The 18,614-nt window shown below is 41.2% G+C and overlaps 1 protein-coding gene across 1 annotated transcript in view; it reads right to left on the reverse strand.

The window, feature by feature from the left end:
• The window catches only part of xkr7b (XK, Kell blood group complex subunit-related family, member 7b), a 63,989-nt gene extending 61,522 nt beyond the window's left edge, over positions 1 to 2,467 (reverse strand). The window contains exon 1 of the mRNA XM_079849445.1: positions 1,926 to 2,467. Coding sequence (XP_079705571.1) covers positions 1,926 to 2,389 — 464 coding nt within the window. The 5' untranslated portion in view covers positions 2,390 to 2,467. The remainder of the gene's footprint in view (positions 1 to 1,925) is intronic.
• Between the last annotated feature and the right edge of the window lie 16,147 nt (positions 2,468 to 18,614).

Genomic DNA, 18,614 nt, shown 5'->3' on the forward strand with positions numbered 1-18,614 from the left:
CACACACACACATATATATGTATACACAGAAACCAACATCTCGGTAGAAGCGGTTATAAAATAATAGATAATCAGCCTTACTGATGGGGCTATGGGTGTACAGTACAAAAGAATAAAATAAGTTGAGAAATATTGTCATAAAACAGGCAAATCACAAATATTTAATAAACAAGCACACAAAGGCGAAGTTGATGCTGGGAAATCTGAGATTCCGGAGGACTTCTTCAGGTGCAGATTCCTTGTGGATCTGGTCACGGCTGATAGACAGAAAATGAAAATTCCCTCTTTCACACAGACATACTGTACACGTCAACCCATGCAAAAATTCACTCACATAGCATTCTGTTTATAACGGTTCACAATAATAAATCATATTTAGGGAATTCAAGTGGGAGGGAGGGAGAGAGAGAGAGAGAGAGAGAGAGAGAGAGAGAGAGAGAGAGAGAGAGAGAGAGAGAGAGAGAGAGAGAGAGAGAGAGAGAGAGAGAGAGAGAGAGAGAGAGAGAGAGAGAGAGAGAGAGAGAGAGAGAGATGTTGAAAGACAGAGAAGGAAAGAGAGGTAACAGGAATTTGTTGTGGAGAATGATGGCAGGAAATGCTATATCCTCTCCCACATAATCACTGAGACACACAGTCCTCCTCGGCCCTGTGTTAATAATTCAGAACTTAAATACCAGTAAAACACTCACACACATGTGGGAGTGAATCGCTTCCTCTGTCCCTGCTCTGGAATAAAGGAAAGGAGCATCTGACAAGGGAAAAGCATTCTTTCCTCAGGGTGCTTTCAGCAGTGCCTGTAGAGCTCAATTGTCATTAGCAAAACAAATCTGCTCGGTCCTTCAAGTGCCCGTCTGGAGTCTCTCACAAACGCGCTGCATGCCCATTCCAGGCCTCAAGAAGCACAAAAGCCATAAAAGCATAAAGAAAACAACATCTTTCTATTCTGTTTCCCCATTACATTTGACAGTGTCACCTCGAAGAGCGTATGATGCTCACAGCGATGAAGATAGACAATGCAAGAATAAGTTATGATCCTTCCCGGAGAAAACCAGCATGGAAGTTGTCTGTACTCCCTGTTCTTTGCCAATAATGAACCTGTGGAGTTGCACAATGCCCATTTTGTCTGAAGAGGGCTCAGACTTTTCAATGATTTCTAAATCTGTGAACTGAGATTTGACCATGCTGCTTTGGTAAAGTACAAACAGAAACTGTCTCTTTTTATAGGGCAGAGGTTCAACTGTTCTGATAGGACCCGGATAGGTACACAAATAATAAAATGCAATTGACAAAATAATCAAATAAAAAACTGTTTGTGGGTCCGGTCAAATTACATTGTCTCTTGTCTAAATTGAACTTAATGACAAGAGCAGGTTGCATACTCATCCACGAAAATATGCAAAGTAAAAGAAAATACAATACAGACAATATGAAATAGAATCCGTTTGGGTCACTGCATCAAATTTCATTTCGTTTTTATTTATTGGACACAAATGGGTGCCAGTGCACATAGCAGATGTATTCAGAATCAGAATGCACATTTATTGGCCACTGATTTGCTCTTATTACTTTATGGTTTGCTCCAAAGGACAAACATAAGCCGAATACAACATCCACTTCAACACAACCTGAGGGTGACATGACCATGGGGCCACCAGAGATGGCACCGGGTGCTCCGTCCACCTTGGCACACCATCTACAGTATGCTGGCAAAGACACGCAGCCTAGAGGAGCGAGTCGGGATGTAGACAGACAAGGATGCAGCTCTTTCCATCTGTTCCCAAAGCATCACCAAGCATGAGAGCCACAATAAGAGTAACATCCATTCCAAGAAAACAGACACTATGGATGAAAATGAGCACTGACTGCTCTGCTTGCGCGTATGGTCTCTAAGAGAAGTTCTGGGTATTAGATGTAATGCATCTTACCTCCAGACCTGTCCGATCTGCAAGATGTGAATGACGGACTGGAAGAGCCACATGCACACTCTGCAGCATTTCCTCGTGCCGTTCGCAGGCACGGTTCTCCGCCGGTCGCTGTCCTTGGTGCTGAAATCGCATCCGTCCCCAGTCGGGGACGCGCTCATCTCCGAGTAATCGTACACGAACCACCTGAAACTTAACACCTGAACCACCGCGGAGGGAACCACCACAAACACTAACGTGAGCCCGAACCACCAATACTCCCGCCTCAAGTAGTAGTCCGCTGCCAGCCACAGGTCGGTGGCTCCGTCGGAGAAGAAGACCAGGAGGGCGCACAGCACCCAGCAGCAGTCCAGCAGCGAGAAGCGCTTCTCGGCGTGAGGGTGCAGCGGAGCCGCGCTCTGCTCAGGGCCAAGCAGACACCGTGAAGCGCTCTCACACACGGCTGCTCCATCCGATTTAGCGGCCATGTTTGTTGTAGAAAGAGAGTGGGCAAAGGAAAGCGAAGTACAATGAGAGGGGAGGGGGATGTGGTGTGTGTGCTGGAGAGTGTGAGCGAAAGCTCATGGGAGAGTTGGGAGAGAGGGAGAGAAAGAGCGAGAGCAGAGAGAGAGAGAGGGGGGAGTGGGGGGGAGGGGGGAGGGGGGGGGGGGGCTACGGACAGACCTCGGGGATATAATTGGTTTGTGCTGGGATACAATCAGCCTTGTTTCACAAACATTTCGTTGGAATGATATGCTGGGTCTTGTGAAATGTTTTTTTTATTATAAACGACCAAAAGCTGTGAAAATGCAGATTTTACCTAAGTGAAATGAAAATGAATGACAGCTTGATCCAACCATATTTAATCTAAACTTAGTGAATAATTGCGCTTTAACGCAAAAATGTTATTTTCATTTTCATTTTTTTTTATCTGACATTCCAGGATTTCCTTAATCTTCCTTAAAAAAGAATAATAAAAAACATCTAGTCTAATACTGCACAATGGGAAATATTATGTGGAGATTTATATTTAGTAATAAGACAGTAAATAGAAAGTAATTTAAAGGGATGGTTCACCAAAAAATGAAAATTCTGTCTTAATTTACTCACCCTCATGTTGTTCCAAACCTGTATGAGTTTATTATTATCTGAATGAGATATTTTGCAGAATGGTGGTAACCAGACAGTTGACGGCACACATTGACTTCCATAGTAGTTTACCAACATTCTTGAAATATCTTTTGTGTCCAACAGAAGAAAGAAACTCATACAGGTTTGGAAAAACACAAGGGTGAGTAAATTATTTTTTCTACATGAAATAAATGAAATTTTCATTTTTGGGTGAACTATCCCTTAAAGGGGCTATTAGGATTCAGAAAACCTTATTATATGCATATGACTATGTGAGACTATTTGAATTAATGCTATTTCTTTGCAGTATTATAAAGAAATGCAGCTAAATTGTATCCTGTTTATCATTTTTTAGACCCACTTATGCATTCTAGGGGGAAAAGTTAACTACTTTAGGGTAAAACATTTTTATTTTAGCTGGTTTTTAATAAATCTCTACAGTCATAATTAAAAAGTGCAGTTTTAATAATTGCTCTTGAAATTACTGATGAATAATTCATTAATTTAACAGAGCTGTTCATTTGTGACGTCATTTGTAGGCCAACCTGGAAGGCTAATTCTCCATGGGTGCCCACGAAGAAACAAAAAGATATTCAATTTTTACAAGCATGCACACTCTTTAAATAATTCTTAGAATATTGTTCATATCAGTTGCAATTGTATTGGTTAGATAGATAGATAGATAGATAGATCACCCATTAATCCCCTATGATGTCCAGAGAGGTGTAGCTGGACGTCATTTAGATCTGCGGTGAGCACCAGTTGGTTAAAACTAGCCAATCCATCGCAGCTTATTTAATGCATTGTATATTTTCCATGTGCTCTCAGGTTAATAAATGGAGAATGATAGCACTTGTGCTTTTGTGGTGAATGATTGTAAATGGTTTATTGATTAGTGGGGAGGACGCACAAACTCGCGCTCTCTCTGCATGTTACCACCCCCCTCTAGTAAATCTAATGTACCATCCCTAATGCTCAAGCAATTTTGGTGGATGTTGACTCACACTTGGTCATATTAAATTTGACCATTTCCATATATCGGCTGACACGACAGTCATGGTGACCAAAACGTCTTTTGGACAATAGCCTAATCAAAGTCTTCAGGAAGACATAGCTTCATATGATAGCTCAGTCTGAGGAAAAGATCCAGGGTTGCCAAATCTGTGTGCCCAATAAACAAAATCCCTTGGTGGGGGATTATTTGAAAATTAAATTTACAGTTGTAGGATCTTGTTCTGATCAACCTGCAACAACATTTTAAAAGTAAACCAAGAAAACCACAGACATGGCATCCCTGGGAGAATCATAAAACTTTAAACAATAAGAATAAGAAGAATAAATTGTGCACAAATTTGCAAAATAAAGAATGAAATTTGAGAGCAGCAATATAAAGAGTTCCACTAAAATTCAACCCTTTCCTCTATGTCATGGGGCTTCAGAAGACTTGAAGTCATATTGACAACATATATTGTGACATTATTGTGCTTTTTGTGCGTTTATTTTCATGTTATGGAAAAGAGCTGTGCAAAGATTCTTCAAAAATTCTCCTTTTGTGTTTCACAGATAAAATGAAAACATAAATTTTGAACAACATGGTTAACCATCTTTTTGGTTTTTGGATAACTACTGTATCTCTTTAAATGGCTATTAAAACAAGGATAGGCCTATGATTTTTGAATTGGTGAAAAATCAATTCAATGGATTTTTTTTTTATTCAACTTAAAAACTCCTTATCTGACAGAACGGAAGTCCAGAAGCATCGCTCGTGGACCGTAAGAAATGAGCAGCAGACCTAATTACACTTATTCCATTAAGTCAATTAGCGTTCTAGCTTGCTTTGGGATTCGTACTGGCAGAGTTGCAGGGTAGGCTCTTTAACTTCCAACAGAGATAAATAACGCTTAGCATTACTGTACAATCAGATATACGGCATCCGCTTTGACACAGAACAGACTCTGACCCTGGTAGTACAGTCAGAAGGATGCAGTGAAATCAAAGACAAGTTCACAAAAGCTGTGTAAAATCCTTTGATACTGTTGTCCAGTAAATGATAGCTCACCCCTTTTGGTTCAGAAGACATAATTGTCCTTTTCTGTGTCAGTTAAAGCTTTATGAGTGACTTGACTGCGTCTCTATAGCAGACATGCACCAACATCTGTATGAATAATGGGCTGTTTGGAGCGGTCAGAGTACTTGAGTACATGAGCATTAATCAAAGTTTTCTTTTAGGTGTGTCAGTGCTTTCCTATGTTGCTGTTTCCATTGCCAGCAGTTGTGTGATGAATGCTGTGAGACTTATTGTTGTGTGAAGAGCCTGCTGTGAGAAGCCTCACATTTGCACCTTCCTTTCATCTGCTTTTTTTTACCCCTCTGGCATAAACATATGACCACTGAATCGGACTATATTGGTTCTTGTGTCAGCGGAATTTCAAATTCATCTCCTCAGCTCTTTCCATCACTGTATCGTGGGGTCTCATCATGCTGATGTCCGGAAGTGAAGGCAATGATTGTTATGCTCTGCTATGTGTGTGTGCGTCCTATTACATCAAATTCACTCATAGAATATGTCACTAGCAAACTCTGTTCTGCAGTACCAAAGCATTACATGGTACTCGATTCAAAAGTCAAGCCATATTCAAATCATCTAGAGGATTTCATTACTAAAATTCATATTTTCATCAGGTCATCGGGTCACTGGAAATATAAGTGCGTGTGGAATTGAAAATCTGCCTCTCCACTATAACTTTAAAATCTCATTCATACTATTTCAGACATTTAAAGCATTACATTGTTGTCAATGTCAAATGCCATGTTTGTGAACAACTACAACATGTAAAGTTTAAATGTATCTTCTTGAATGAGATTTTAGAGTAAACATAGGATGGCATTTAGCTGGAAACACTGATATGTTCAAGATGTCCATGTCATGAGTGCACCGGTCCTCCTTCCCTCACACACACTCTGGACTCCATTTCCCAGCATCCATCCTGGTTCTCACCTGCACTCAGTCAGCCATCACCCACACCTGCCACTGATTATCACCTCAAGACACACACATAAGCACTCACCTCACCTACCCTCAGGATCAGGTCTGGTCTCGTCACTCACTGTGTGTATGGACTTACCTCTGTTTACCTGCCTCGATCCTTATTGTCTTTCTCTGAGCTACAAGCTCTATCCCTTAAACCTCCAAAGGACAAAGAGACTTTCATTGAAAGTGGTGACTCAGTGACTTTCTCTGCTACAGTTTGCTTATGTGATTCATTCCTTGTTTACACGATATAATAAAGAATAGAGGTGTGAGAAAAAAAAATTATGCATCAATTTATCCCGATTCTCTCTCTAATGCCCAGCCAACATTTGTATGTGGGGCCCATATGGGTATGAAATGGGCTGAAAAAAGGTCCCCATAGGATTGTCCGCGAGTTCCATGATGGCCCCATGTTAATTGCCCGGATGGATTTCATGTAGGATTGCACTTGGTACTAGGGACCCAAGTGGGCAACATGCACAAGATCTCGGTCCCATTCTGGGGTGCGTTTCCCAAAAGCATGGTTAGCCAACTATGGTCGAAAGTTCTGTCGTTATCAGCATAGTTCAATGAGTCAGTGTTTCCCGAAACCATAGTTCCAACGAACATTCGCAAACAGCATCGTAAAGTTGTGTGGTTGGAACAACAGCTCTCGACCTGTGGTTAGAAGCATAGTTTCTTGTTTGAATGACATGTGGACTCAATAAATCATTATCTTGAGCCAAATAAGCAAGCTAACATTCAGTACAATCTATATATTTTATTTAGAATACATACAAATGGCATTTACCCGTTTTTGAAGAGTGCGTGTAAATGACCGCAAAATATGTATGTGTGTGTTTCCCTTTAAACGTGTTGTGTGCGCGCACGCACGCTCTCTACGTAACGTAAGCTGTAACTCAGGGAGAAGAAAGAGGTGCGGACGAGGAGCACATTGTGGTTCTCACGTGGTGTTTACAAAGTTTTGAAATATATATTGTAAAAAGGTGGATGCACTTTACGTTTTGGTTCTTTTAGTACCCCTTTGGCAAGCGGAGCGAGGTATGTGTCTTTATTGTGTGTTTGCATGTTGTATTTTAAAGTAATATATAATTTCGTATGGCAAGTGTTATTTGTCGAGCTCTTTTGGTTAATTTCTCATGTATGTAATAATTTATTTGCCTTTTGGGTATCTGTAAATGTGTATTTGTTTAAGTAATCTGTCATTTGTACATATGTTTTTTTATTTATGAGTATATTGTTTCTTTATGTAGTTTCACGGTGCTACAACACAACGTTTATCGAAGTCACGGTTAATGGCGCTCAAAGCGAGCGGAATAAAGAAGATTAAGCACCCGTCGAAACTCTCTGTCTCGTTTGTCGACGCCGAGGGGCCGCTACAGTGAAACTCGACGCTTATCGGGACTGCATCGCTTCGCTGCTGCCCTGTTCGAGAGAGTTCATCACAACGCCGCACGAGGATCAGCACGGCGCTGCGGACGTCTGCGCAGTCACAGCGGATCGTGACGTCATTATAACTGCTTAAAGGGAAAGATCGCAAGGTGGTAGCAAGGCACCGTTTACCATTACAGATGAGATTGAGACTGTGAGTTAAATCGTATTCCCACGTGAGCTGCATCCATTCATTGGAACTCTGTAAGTTGACATGTTCAAATGGAAAGAAGAATTTTTTTTGAACTATTAAATTGAAGGATAAAACTACAAGAGACATTTAAATTGAATATGTCAAATCACAAGAAAATATTCAAGTTTACTTGATTATTTAAAGTCTATAAAAAACTTGTGTGTTAAATTTGAACGTTGATTGTTGAAGATTTATCTTGGACATTTAAAAAGTCATACACAAAGAGTACAGTTAACTTTATTACTGTTTGTAAACACTGAAATTTCTGATCTATTACAAGGGAAATATTTAAATGTTAAAAGTGTTTACAGTTTGCATTTGTGTTGATTCTCGTTGCTAATATTTTGAGTGCTTACATTTTAGAGGTCTGATGGAAATGGTATCACTTATAGCTTAAGTTGCCCAGTTTAAAGAAGCAAACAACATTAAAGAGGCCATGGAAAACCCACCTGAAAAGGAAGTTGAATCAGTTGAGGAGATGCCACTTCCAGCTGAAGAAATAAGTAACTCACCAGTGCAACAGATCAGAGCAAGCTCACGTGAAAGAAGCTTAACAGAGAAAGGTCGAGAGATGCATGAGCTCGAAGCAAAGAAACAGGAAAGGTCCTTCCATAAGACATATGAGTCCTGGAAGCAGGCTGCAAGAGAGGCTAGATCAAATTTGAAAACATTCTGTACACGTGAAGACCTGGAGCAAATACAGCAGGACATTCAAGGCAGACATGATTCAGTCTATCAGCGTTATGAACCGATTCTGCGTAACCACACTACTACTCCAGACATTGTTAAACGTATGGATGCCTGCGCTGCACTAACTGCAGAGATCACTGATCTTGTCAGTAAACGACAGGAAACATTTAATGAAAGTTACAACGAAGAACTTGTGAAGGAAAGAGTAAGGCAGGTGCTGAATAAGGATGAATATGGATCCGTCTTTGGATGTACAGTAACAAACACAGTCGTTTCAGAGTCATCACTGGGATCCGATAACCAATCAAAGACTTCTAAAGTCTCAAGTAAGCGTGCTGATGCACAGGCAGAATTTGCAGCGAAACTAGAACAAGCTAAAGCTTTACAAGAAATTCACAATCAACAAGCTAAGCTTGATAAGATGGAGCATGACTGGAAGCTTTGTGAATCAAGAATGTTAGCGGACATAAAGCAGAAGGAGGCTGAAATGCAGTTAAGGCTAGTTGAGGAAAAGAAGCGGCTACAACAGCTACAAGTTGACAAAGACGTTAAAGTAGCAGCAGCTCGTGTCAAAGTGTATAACAATTTGGAAGGCAACCTTCATTGCTGTGAAGATGACGAAGGCCCTAGCATTCACACTGGCTGCCAAAGGACAGAGCTTACATCTCAACTGAACCCGGAAGCACAGTTGTTCCTACCTCAGCAAGCATCATGTGAAGGATATAAAGTTACAACACCTCAGGACACTGCAAATCTAGCTCAAGAAATAGCAAACTCACTAAGCACACATCGGCTGCCAGTTCCAGAACCCACTGTCTTTGTTGGTGACCCTTTAAAATTCATAGATTGGAAGATGTCATTCATGGCCCTCATTGATCGAAAACCTCTTCCTTCTGGTGAAAAAATGTTCTATCTGAAGAATTACCTTGCTGGGGAAGCTCGCAAAGCGGTGGAGGGATATTTCTACAGAAATTCTGAGGATGCGTATCAAGGTGCCTGGAAAGTGTTACAGGAAAGGTACGGGAACTCGTTCGTCATCCAAAGAGCGTTTCGAGACAAGCTGATGAGATGGCCCAAAATTGGAGCAAATGACCCACTGGCATTACGAGATTTCACAGATTTCCTACAAGGTTGTGTCGAGGCAATTCCTCACGTAAAAGGATTAGCCATCCTAAATGATTCTGAAGAAAACCACAAGCTGTTAAAGAAACTCCCCGAATGGATTGTGAGAATGTGGAACCGAATCGTGGTGGAAGAGCTAGACACATCAGGTGACTATCCAAGTTTCAAATGCTTCACAGAATTTCTGCAAAAGGAAGCAAAAATAGCTTGTAACCCTATAACCTCTGCGCTATTTGTGAATCAAAGGAACACAGATGAAAGGTTCCCCAAACGTGCTAAGGCTCTCAGTACAAAGGTTCAGGTGAACGACTTAAGCTCAAAAAGACCAGAGACGTACATCTCTAAGCCAAAGACATCGTGCCTTTTCTGCAAGGATGAAAAACATCACATTGCTCAATGCTCTACATTTGCTGGAAAGACTATTGAAGAAAAGAAAGCCTTCATTCATGAAACCCACCTCTGTTTTGGATGTCTCAGAAAGGGACACATGAGTAAAGACTGTAGAAGAAGACATACATGTGGTACGTGTGGTCGAAGTCATCCTACCTGCTTACATGAAGAAAGGGATAAAGCTCCTTCAAAGGACCCTAAAGGGGCATCTACGAATGTTCAAGCGAATGAGGAAGTTCATAAAGTCATGACCCACGCACTTACTCAATGTTCTCCTGCTACTTCCAGCATTGTGCCAGTTTTCATCTCTACAGTGGACGAACCCCAAAGAGAAGTACTAACTTATGCTCTACTTGACACCCAGAGCGACTCAAGTTTCATCTTGGAAGATCTTCTTGAAAGTTTGAATGTTGTCTCACAACCTGTGCAATTGAGGCTCAGCACCATGACAGCTGCTGACACGATCACTGCCAGTAAGAGAGTCTGTGGACTTAAAGTAAGAGGACTACAATCTGCAAGTTCTATACCACTACAGCAAGCATACACAAGAGACTTCATTCCAGTGGACAAGTCGTATATTCCCACCAAGCACACAGCGCTTCAGTGGAGTCACCTCAGACACTTAGCAAGTCAGCTATCACCACTTTTGAACTGTGAAGTCGGACTTTTAATTGGATTTGACTGCCCATCTGCTCTAGCTCCCTTGGAAGCCATTATAGGTGGTGAAAATGAGGCTTTCGCGCAAAGAACTGTGCTTGGGTGGAGTATTATAGGCCTGTCTAATCCACACCTTGACCGACAAGGAAATCAGAGTTTTGTCCACCGTGTTGCAGTAAAGGAAATACCTGTCCCATCGCCCAATGATATCCTGAAAATTCTTGAGTCAGATTTCAATGAGAAAGCTTATGAGGATAAATGTGTGTCACAAGAGGATGTTCGTTTCATACAGCACCTCAGTGCCAATATTCATCAGAAGGATAATGGACATTACGAGCTTCCTCTCCCATTTAAGTGCAGCAGCCGACCCTCACTACCCAACAACAAAGGGCTAGTAACTGCTCGACTACAACACCTAAAGAAACGGCTCAAGTCCAATAAACAGTATTATGATCACTACAAGGCTTTCATGGAAGAGATGATTATCAAGGGTGATGCAGAACAAGCTCCAGCTATATTAAGTGGAGAGACAGTGTGGTACATCCCACACCATGGGGTGTACCACCCTCAGAAACCAAACAAGCTGAGGGTGGTATTCGATTGTTCAGCAAAGTTTCGTGGTATATCTCTAAATGACACACTTCTGACTGGGCCTGATCTAACCAATTCCTTGGTGGGAGTGCTGTGCCGTTTTAGAAAGGAGCCAGTAGCAGTTACCTGTGACATAGAGAAGATGTTTCACCAGTTTCTCGTCCCACCTGATGAACGCAATTACCTGAGATTCTTATGGTGGGAGGGTGGAGACTTGGAGAAAGAGCCTCAAGAATATCGCATGGCGGTCCACCTCTTTGGTGCCACGTCTTCACCTGGGTGTGCCAATTTTGGCCTAAAGTACCTGGCACAGCAGCACAAGGTTAACTATCCTTCAGCCTCAGCATTCATTGAGAAGAACTTTTATGTGGATGATGGGTTAACCAGCGTTCCCTCAACCAGTGAAGCCAAAGAACTAATAATGCAAGCTCAAAGAGTGTGTAAACATGGAGGTTTACGGCTTCACAAATTTAACTCAAATAAGGAAGACGTTCTGAGTTGTTTAAACCCGTCAGAAAAGGCAACAACATCAAAGCCTCTTGACTTTAATCTTGAAGCAACACCAGCTGGACGCGTACTCGGCGTTCAATGGTCAACAAAGAATGACACATTCAGTTTCAGCATTGACCTTAAGGATCAACCATTGACTCGCCGTGGTATTCTGTCTGTTATAGCCTCTCTATATGACCCTCTTGGGTTTGTCGCCCCATTTATTCTACAGGGAAAGTGTATCCTACAAGAACTGTGTCGTAGAGGTACTGAATGGGACAACGAACTTCCTGATGACTTGCGTTCTCAATGGGTGGGTTGGAAAAACGATCTTCTGAAACTCAAGGAAGTATTGATACCAAGATGTTATCACCCACATACCTTCAGTGACATAGTCAGAACAGAGTTACACCACTTCTCTGATGCGAGTAATGTAGGATATGGTGCTTGTTCCTACCTCCGCTTCAAAAATGACAAGAGTGAAGTCCACTGCAGTCTGGTGATGGCTAAAGCCAGGGTCTCACCTACAAAGGTCATAAGCATTCCCAGGTTAGAACTCTCAGCCGCTGTCATATCTGCCAGAATGAGTGTCATGCTGAAAAATGAGCTGGAAATGAAGATTGACCAAGAGTTCTTCTGGACAGACTCGCAGGTCGTTTTAGCATACATTAACAACGAAGCCCGTAGGTTTCATGTTTTTGTCGCAAATCGAGTGCAGCTGATTCGAGATGTCACCGATCCTAGTCATTGGTGTTATGTAAATACAACAGATAACCCTGCTGATTATGCATCTAGAGGGCTTAATGCGTCTGCCATCTCTACATCAATGTGGTTATCAGGACCCAAATTCCTGTGGGAACAGGAAGTAAATGCAACACCATACACACCTGTGAACCTGCTTGTCGGTGATCCTGAAGTTAAATTAGTCCAAACCTTTGTGACCTCAGTCAGAGACGGAGCAGACATCCTCAGTCGCTTAAGTCGATTCTCTTCTTGGTCTATGCTTCTAAGGGTGGTTGCAAGAATAAACAGATTGGGCCACAAACAGATGTACAACGGTGATCATGTGACAGTTGAAGAACGTGAAAGAGCTGCTAAGGTGGTCATCAAGCTTGTACAGCAGCAAGCATTCTCAAAAGAAATGCAAATAATTGAAAGAGGAGAAGCTCTACCAAATTCAAGCGCACTGTACCCTCTGGATCCTATTTTGGACAATGGCATCCTCCGTGTTGGTGGGAGGCTAAAACACTCATCTCTCAGTCAAGATCTAAAACATCCTGTAATACTTCCAAAAGGTAACCACATCACTAAACTAATTCTGTCATATTACCACACGAAAGTTCGTCACCAGGGAAGAAGCCAAACTCAAATGGAGTTAAGAATGAATGGATTTTGGATCATTGGAGGCAGTAAGTCCGTCGCCAAGTTCATACACAAGTGTGTGCAATGTCGGAAACTCAGACGACCAGCTGAAGAACAGCGTATGGCAGAACTTCCCAGAGAACGTGTTGAGGTTTCCGCTCCATTCACGTACTGTGGTATGGACTGTTTCGGGCCATTTATTGTGAAGAGAGCTCGTAAGGAGCTTAAGAGATATGGCCTATTATTCACTTGTCTATCATCTCGTGCAGTCCATATTGAAATGATTGAGGACCTATCTACAGACTCCTTTATCAATGCCCTAAGGTGCTTTATCAGCCTCAGAGGAGCAGTTCGCAAACTTCAGTGTGACCACGGCACTAACTTTGTTGGAGCTAAAAATGAATTCGCAAAATCACTGAAAGAGATTGACACCAACGCCTTAGAGATCTTTCTTACAGAAAGGCAATGCGAGTTTGTCTTTAATGCTCCTTCTGCAAGCCATGCTGGAGGTGTCTGGGAGCGCCAGATACGAACTGTGCGAAATGTACTCAATGCCACACTTGCTTTATGCCCAGGCAGGCTTGATGACGCATCACTCAGAACGCTGTTTTATGAAGCAATGGCCATTGTAAACAGCCGCCCTCTAACGGTAGATGGGATTAATGATCCAAATTCACTCGAACCATTGACCCCAAACCATCTGATAATGATGAAGTCTGATGTTGCTCTTCCACCTCCAGGAGAGTTTGTAAAACAAGATGTGTATGCCACTAAAAGATGGCGCAGAGTTCAATACCTAATCGAACAATTTTGGAGTCGTTGGAAGAAGGAATACCTTCTCAACATTGCAGCACGTCAGAAATGGCATATTCCTCGTCGTAACCTTCAAGTGAATGATGTTGTAATCATCAAAGACGATATGCTTCCCAGAGGTCAGTGGCAATTAGGCCGAGTGGTGGGAACCAGTGAAGGAAGTGATGGTCTTGTAAGGCGAGTCAAGTTGCAGTTAGGGGAGCGAAAACAAAATCAAAGCTCCAAGCCCACAGTCATTGAAAGGCCCATCCAAAAATTGGTGGTACTTATTGAAAATGAGTAATCAACGACTGCTTTGTGATTCCATTGCATCAGACCATGTAATTAAGTTCTATAAAACCTAACATTTTAGACTTCGCATGCATATACTGTTTGAAGGCGGTCATATTGATGTTCAGAAATCATGTTCTGATTCATTCACAGTTTGTCCTGTTCTTTCATCATTTCATAATTGGTGGGAGTGTAAATGACCGCAAAATATGTATGTGTGTGTTTCCCTTTAAACGTGTTGTGTGCGCGCACGCACGCTCTCTACGTAACGTAAGCTGTAACTCAGGGAGAAGAAAGAGGTGCGGACGAGGAGCACATTGTGGTTCTCACGTGGTGTTTACAAAGTTTTGAAATATATATTGTAAAAAGGTGGATGCACTTTACGTTTTGGTTCTTTTAGTACCCCTTTGGCAAGCGGAGCGAGGTATGTGTCTTTATTGTGTGTTTGCATGTTGTATTTTAAAGTAATATATAATTTCGTATGGCAAGTGTTATTTGTCGAGCTCTTTTGGTTAATTTCTCATGTATGTAATAATTTATTTGCCTTTTGGGTATCTGTAAATGTGTATTTGTTTAAGTAATCTGTCATTTGTACATATGTTTTTTTATTTATGAGTATATTGTTTCTTTATGTAGTTTCACGGTGCTACAACACAACGTTTATCGAAGTCACGGTTAATGGCGCTCAAAGCGAGCGGAATAAAGAAGATTAAGCACCCGTCGAAACTCTGTCTCGTTTGTCGACGCCGAGGGGCCGCTACAGTGCGCATGTGCGAACGTGCTCTAAGTAGCCTACGTGAACGAGCTATGATTGAATCTAGAAATAAACCAAAATAACTGAGAAAAATGAGAAATGGTTCTCAGATGCCATGTCTGTAATTTAAAGCAAAACATCTAGCATTAATTCGATCGGACTATATTGGTTCTTGTGTCAGCGGAATTTCAAATTCATCTCCTCAGCTTTCCATCACTGTATCGTGGGGTCTCATCATGCTGATGTTCGGATGTGAAAGCAATGATTGTTATGCTCCGCTATGTGTGTGTGCGTCCTTTTAAATCACATAAAGTTCAGAAAGGTTGAAGCGAATTACAAGGACATTCACGGGATTCATTGCACATCATATGCACTGCATGGGCATCATTCATGCACTTTGCTTGATGTTACGCTTTCAGTGTGCGGTCTCGCCCGACAGTCCTTACAAATGCTATATGAAGGCATCATTTATGTAATTTATAATGCAGTGGGCTTATATTAAAAATATGAAACTTACTGACAAAATGCTGCTTTCAGTTTCAAATGCTCATGTGCGCTTTGTGAAGAGTGCTTGCGCATGCGACTCCTTGTAAGTGGTTAAACTTACTTGCATCTCCAAATGGTTTTATGCTGCTAAATGAATGTAAACACAGTCAGTTATGTCTTACAACAGTAAAGCTGAGGAAGAGAAAAATCACTCACAGCTCTTGAATGGAAAAAATTCAGATACTCTTAAAGGGGTGGTTGATTATGATTTCACTTTTCTGACTTTAGTTAGTGTGTAATGTTGCTGTTTGATCATAAACAACATCTGCAAAGTTACAACGCTCAAAGTTCAAAGCAAAGGGAGATATTTGCTTTTAAAGAAATCGTTTTTTAAGGACTACAGCAAATAGCTGGTAGGGACTACACGAGCTTCCTCCTGGGTTAGTGACATCACTAACCCTATCATTTACATAAACCCCGCCCCCGGGAACAAGATTTATAGATTATCATGACAGAATATGCTAATCAATGACTAGAAGATAACTACACATAAGCTACATAAATTCATCAACTAACCATTCAGAAACGTCCTGTTGCTTCTACATGTTGTCACTTCTTCTTGAGTCTCTCCATCATTGTCTGACTACGGTTTGAACATAAACATTGACATTTCCAGTGCATGTCTGTGTGAGGTAAAAGGACAGGAGCTCTTGAAGCTCCGCACCCTGTGCTGAGAGCTGCAGCTATTTTGCATTTAAAGGGACACACACAAAAACGGTGCGTTTTTGCTCACCCTCAAAAAGTGACAATTTTAACATGCTATAAAAATATCTGTGGGGTATTTTGAGCTGAAACTTAACATACACACTCTGGGGACATCAGAGACTTATTTTACATCTTGTGAAAAGGGCATTATACCACCCCTTTAAATAAAGAAAGCACTCTTTGTTTATTGTAATGTTTTTTTTTTCTTCCTCTTTATTATTTACGCCTTGCTATTATGTTTTGAAGCTATATTAGTTTATATGTTTAAAATAAAAAAAAATTTTTTTTTTTAAAAAGTAGCCTACTTATAATTACATATGTAATTAAATAAATAATAATAAAAAAAAACATTTCGGTAAATTAATTAATAAGAAAAAACAACAAAAAGTTGAAAAAGTTGATGACAAAAAGTCCCAGTATCGGATTCGGGTCGTGAGGTGCCTAAAGATTCCCACCCCTAATAAAGAACCAGTATTTGAATCTGCGTCTCCTCCTCTGTTAGTGACAGCTATACACTGTGAAGAGTCAGCACATCTGTTATCATGTCACAGGTACGTTTAAGTTATGGTCTCAGTGATCCACACAGCACTATGAATGAATTAACGATATTGTGCCAATTTACATATATACAATGTATTCCAACATATACGACAGTCCAAGCTCTCTAAGTGGCTGTTGGTCGTGATATGTGCCCAAACTAATTACTCTACTGCTTGAAGGCATGTGACGTTACGCAAGTCTCGTGTTTGAAATGCTCAGTTTGTTAATGTCAGTGGCAGGAATCTCGTGCAGGCTGTCAGCTGCCATGCCCGCTCTCCGCTTGTCTGGTCCTCTCACCCCAGTAAGACGACTGCCAAGCCACTGCTGCCACACCGATCTGGTGATCTGCCATAACAGGCTTACATTGGGGGGAGATGGAAGAAAAGCCACGAAGCGACTGAAGTCAGCTCTAAAAAATCCAATAGAGGAAAGACACAAAGAAAACAGAAGTTTGGAAGTGTAAAGAAAACCTTTAGCAAATTGACTTTGGAGGTGTAGCTTGCCAAGTTACACATTATTTAAAGCATTTTAAGATACCGTTTTGAAAAAGTATTTAGCTAGCTACTAACAATGACTTTTAATGGCGTTAGGGTTTGCTGATGCACTTATATTAAAGCTGCATTCCGTAACTTTTTTGGGTTAAAATGATCCAAAATAATTTTTTTAGCAAGTAGCCTACATAACCAGCCAGTGTTCAGTGTTCAAATCTGCTTGCCTAAGCTCAATTCAAAACGGTAAGCTTGTAATATTTTTTTTAATTCCAGTGGTACTGGTGGATTTCCGGGGGAAATTCGAGCATGTTTTTGCGTCATTACGTCACATCTGTACACATAAATAAGGTGTCTCGGCTAGTAGGCTATATTGCGTGTGAGGTTGTTGGAGATTTGTAGCCTTTTCTCACAGCACTTGATATATTAAACTTATCAATTTGATGGCGGATTCAGAAAGGTTCAAACGACAATCACCAGTGACAACGGTGACAATTCTTATGTTGGTCATACTTCCAAAAAGTATGAATGACAGTATCCACACCGGCGCGGTGACTGACAGTCGCACAATCTCCTCAAAACATTGGATTCATCCGTGCTGTGCCGTGTCGAGGCACAATGCACATAAAGTTGATAATTCCGTGAATAACTGCAATTGCAGATTTCGAACAGAGATGGCGACAAAGAGGAAAAACTACAGACTGCAGCTTTAAATAATATTAATTAGTTCTAATAAAAAAGATTGGCACATTAAGTACATCTGTTAAAAGATTTTTATAGCATTCATGGAAACTATTTAAAGTCGGCACGAGACGGAAGTCAGTTTTATCTTCGAGTCTTTAGGCTTGTTTGAGATGTGCCGCGCCTCGCCTGAAATGTACGCGAGAGTAACCGGCTGCAGTGAGGGGAGGAGTGAAAAAAGTGCAGGGAAGACGGACAGTTCTCTCTTCTCGCAGTGGATCAGACACCTACGAGATCAAAGATGGATATCGCGGGATTAACACTCATGCGCTGTGTTGATGATAAACTGGATGTAATTTAAGTCCTGTTGCTTTCATATGAAAATGAATATAATGAGCAAAACACCCAAAGTACTTGTTATTTAATTCCATTCCAAAGACGTGTTTATCAATCATTTTACTTTAAAGGTACAATATGTAAGATTTTTGTAATAAAATATCCAAAAATCACTTGCACAGTGTGATATATTTTCTGCAGTTGTGTACTTACAATATCCCAAAAGTTCCCAAAGATTTTAAATAATGGCTCGTCCCTGGTCATTGTCGCCTGTCAAAGACGTAATATCCGCGTTATGGATTCCACTTGTACTGCCACAGTAACTATGGTGACAGACGTGGAGAACAGCGTTACGTCTAGCGGTGCGCTCACGCTGTTGTTGTTTCGTTCAAACATTATGGACCATGGCAAGCAGACTTTGGGACAAAAGGAGAAATAAAACGAGGATCAATATCGACACTTGGACACATTTCTAACTGGCATGCATCTCACG

The sequence above is a fragment of the Squalius cephalus genome (genome assembly GCF_949319135.1).
Source record: "Squalius cephalus genome assembly, chromosome: 18".
NCBI lineage: Eukaryota > Metazoa > Chordata > Actinopteri > Cypriniformes > Leuciscidae > Squalius > Squalius cephalus.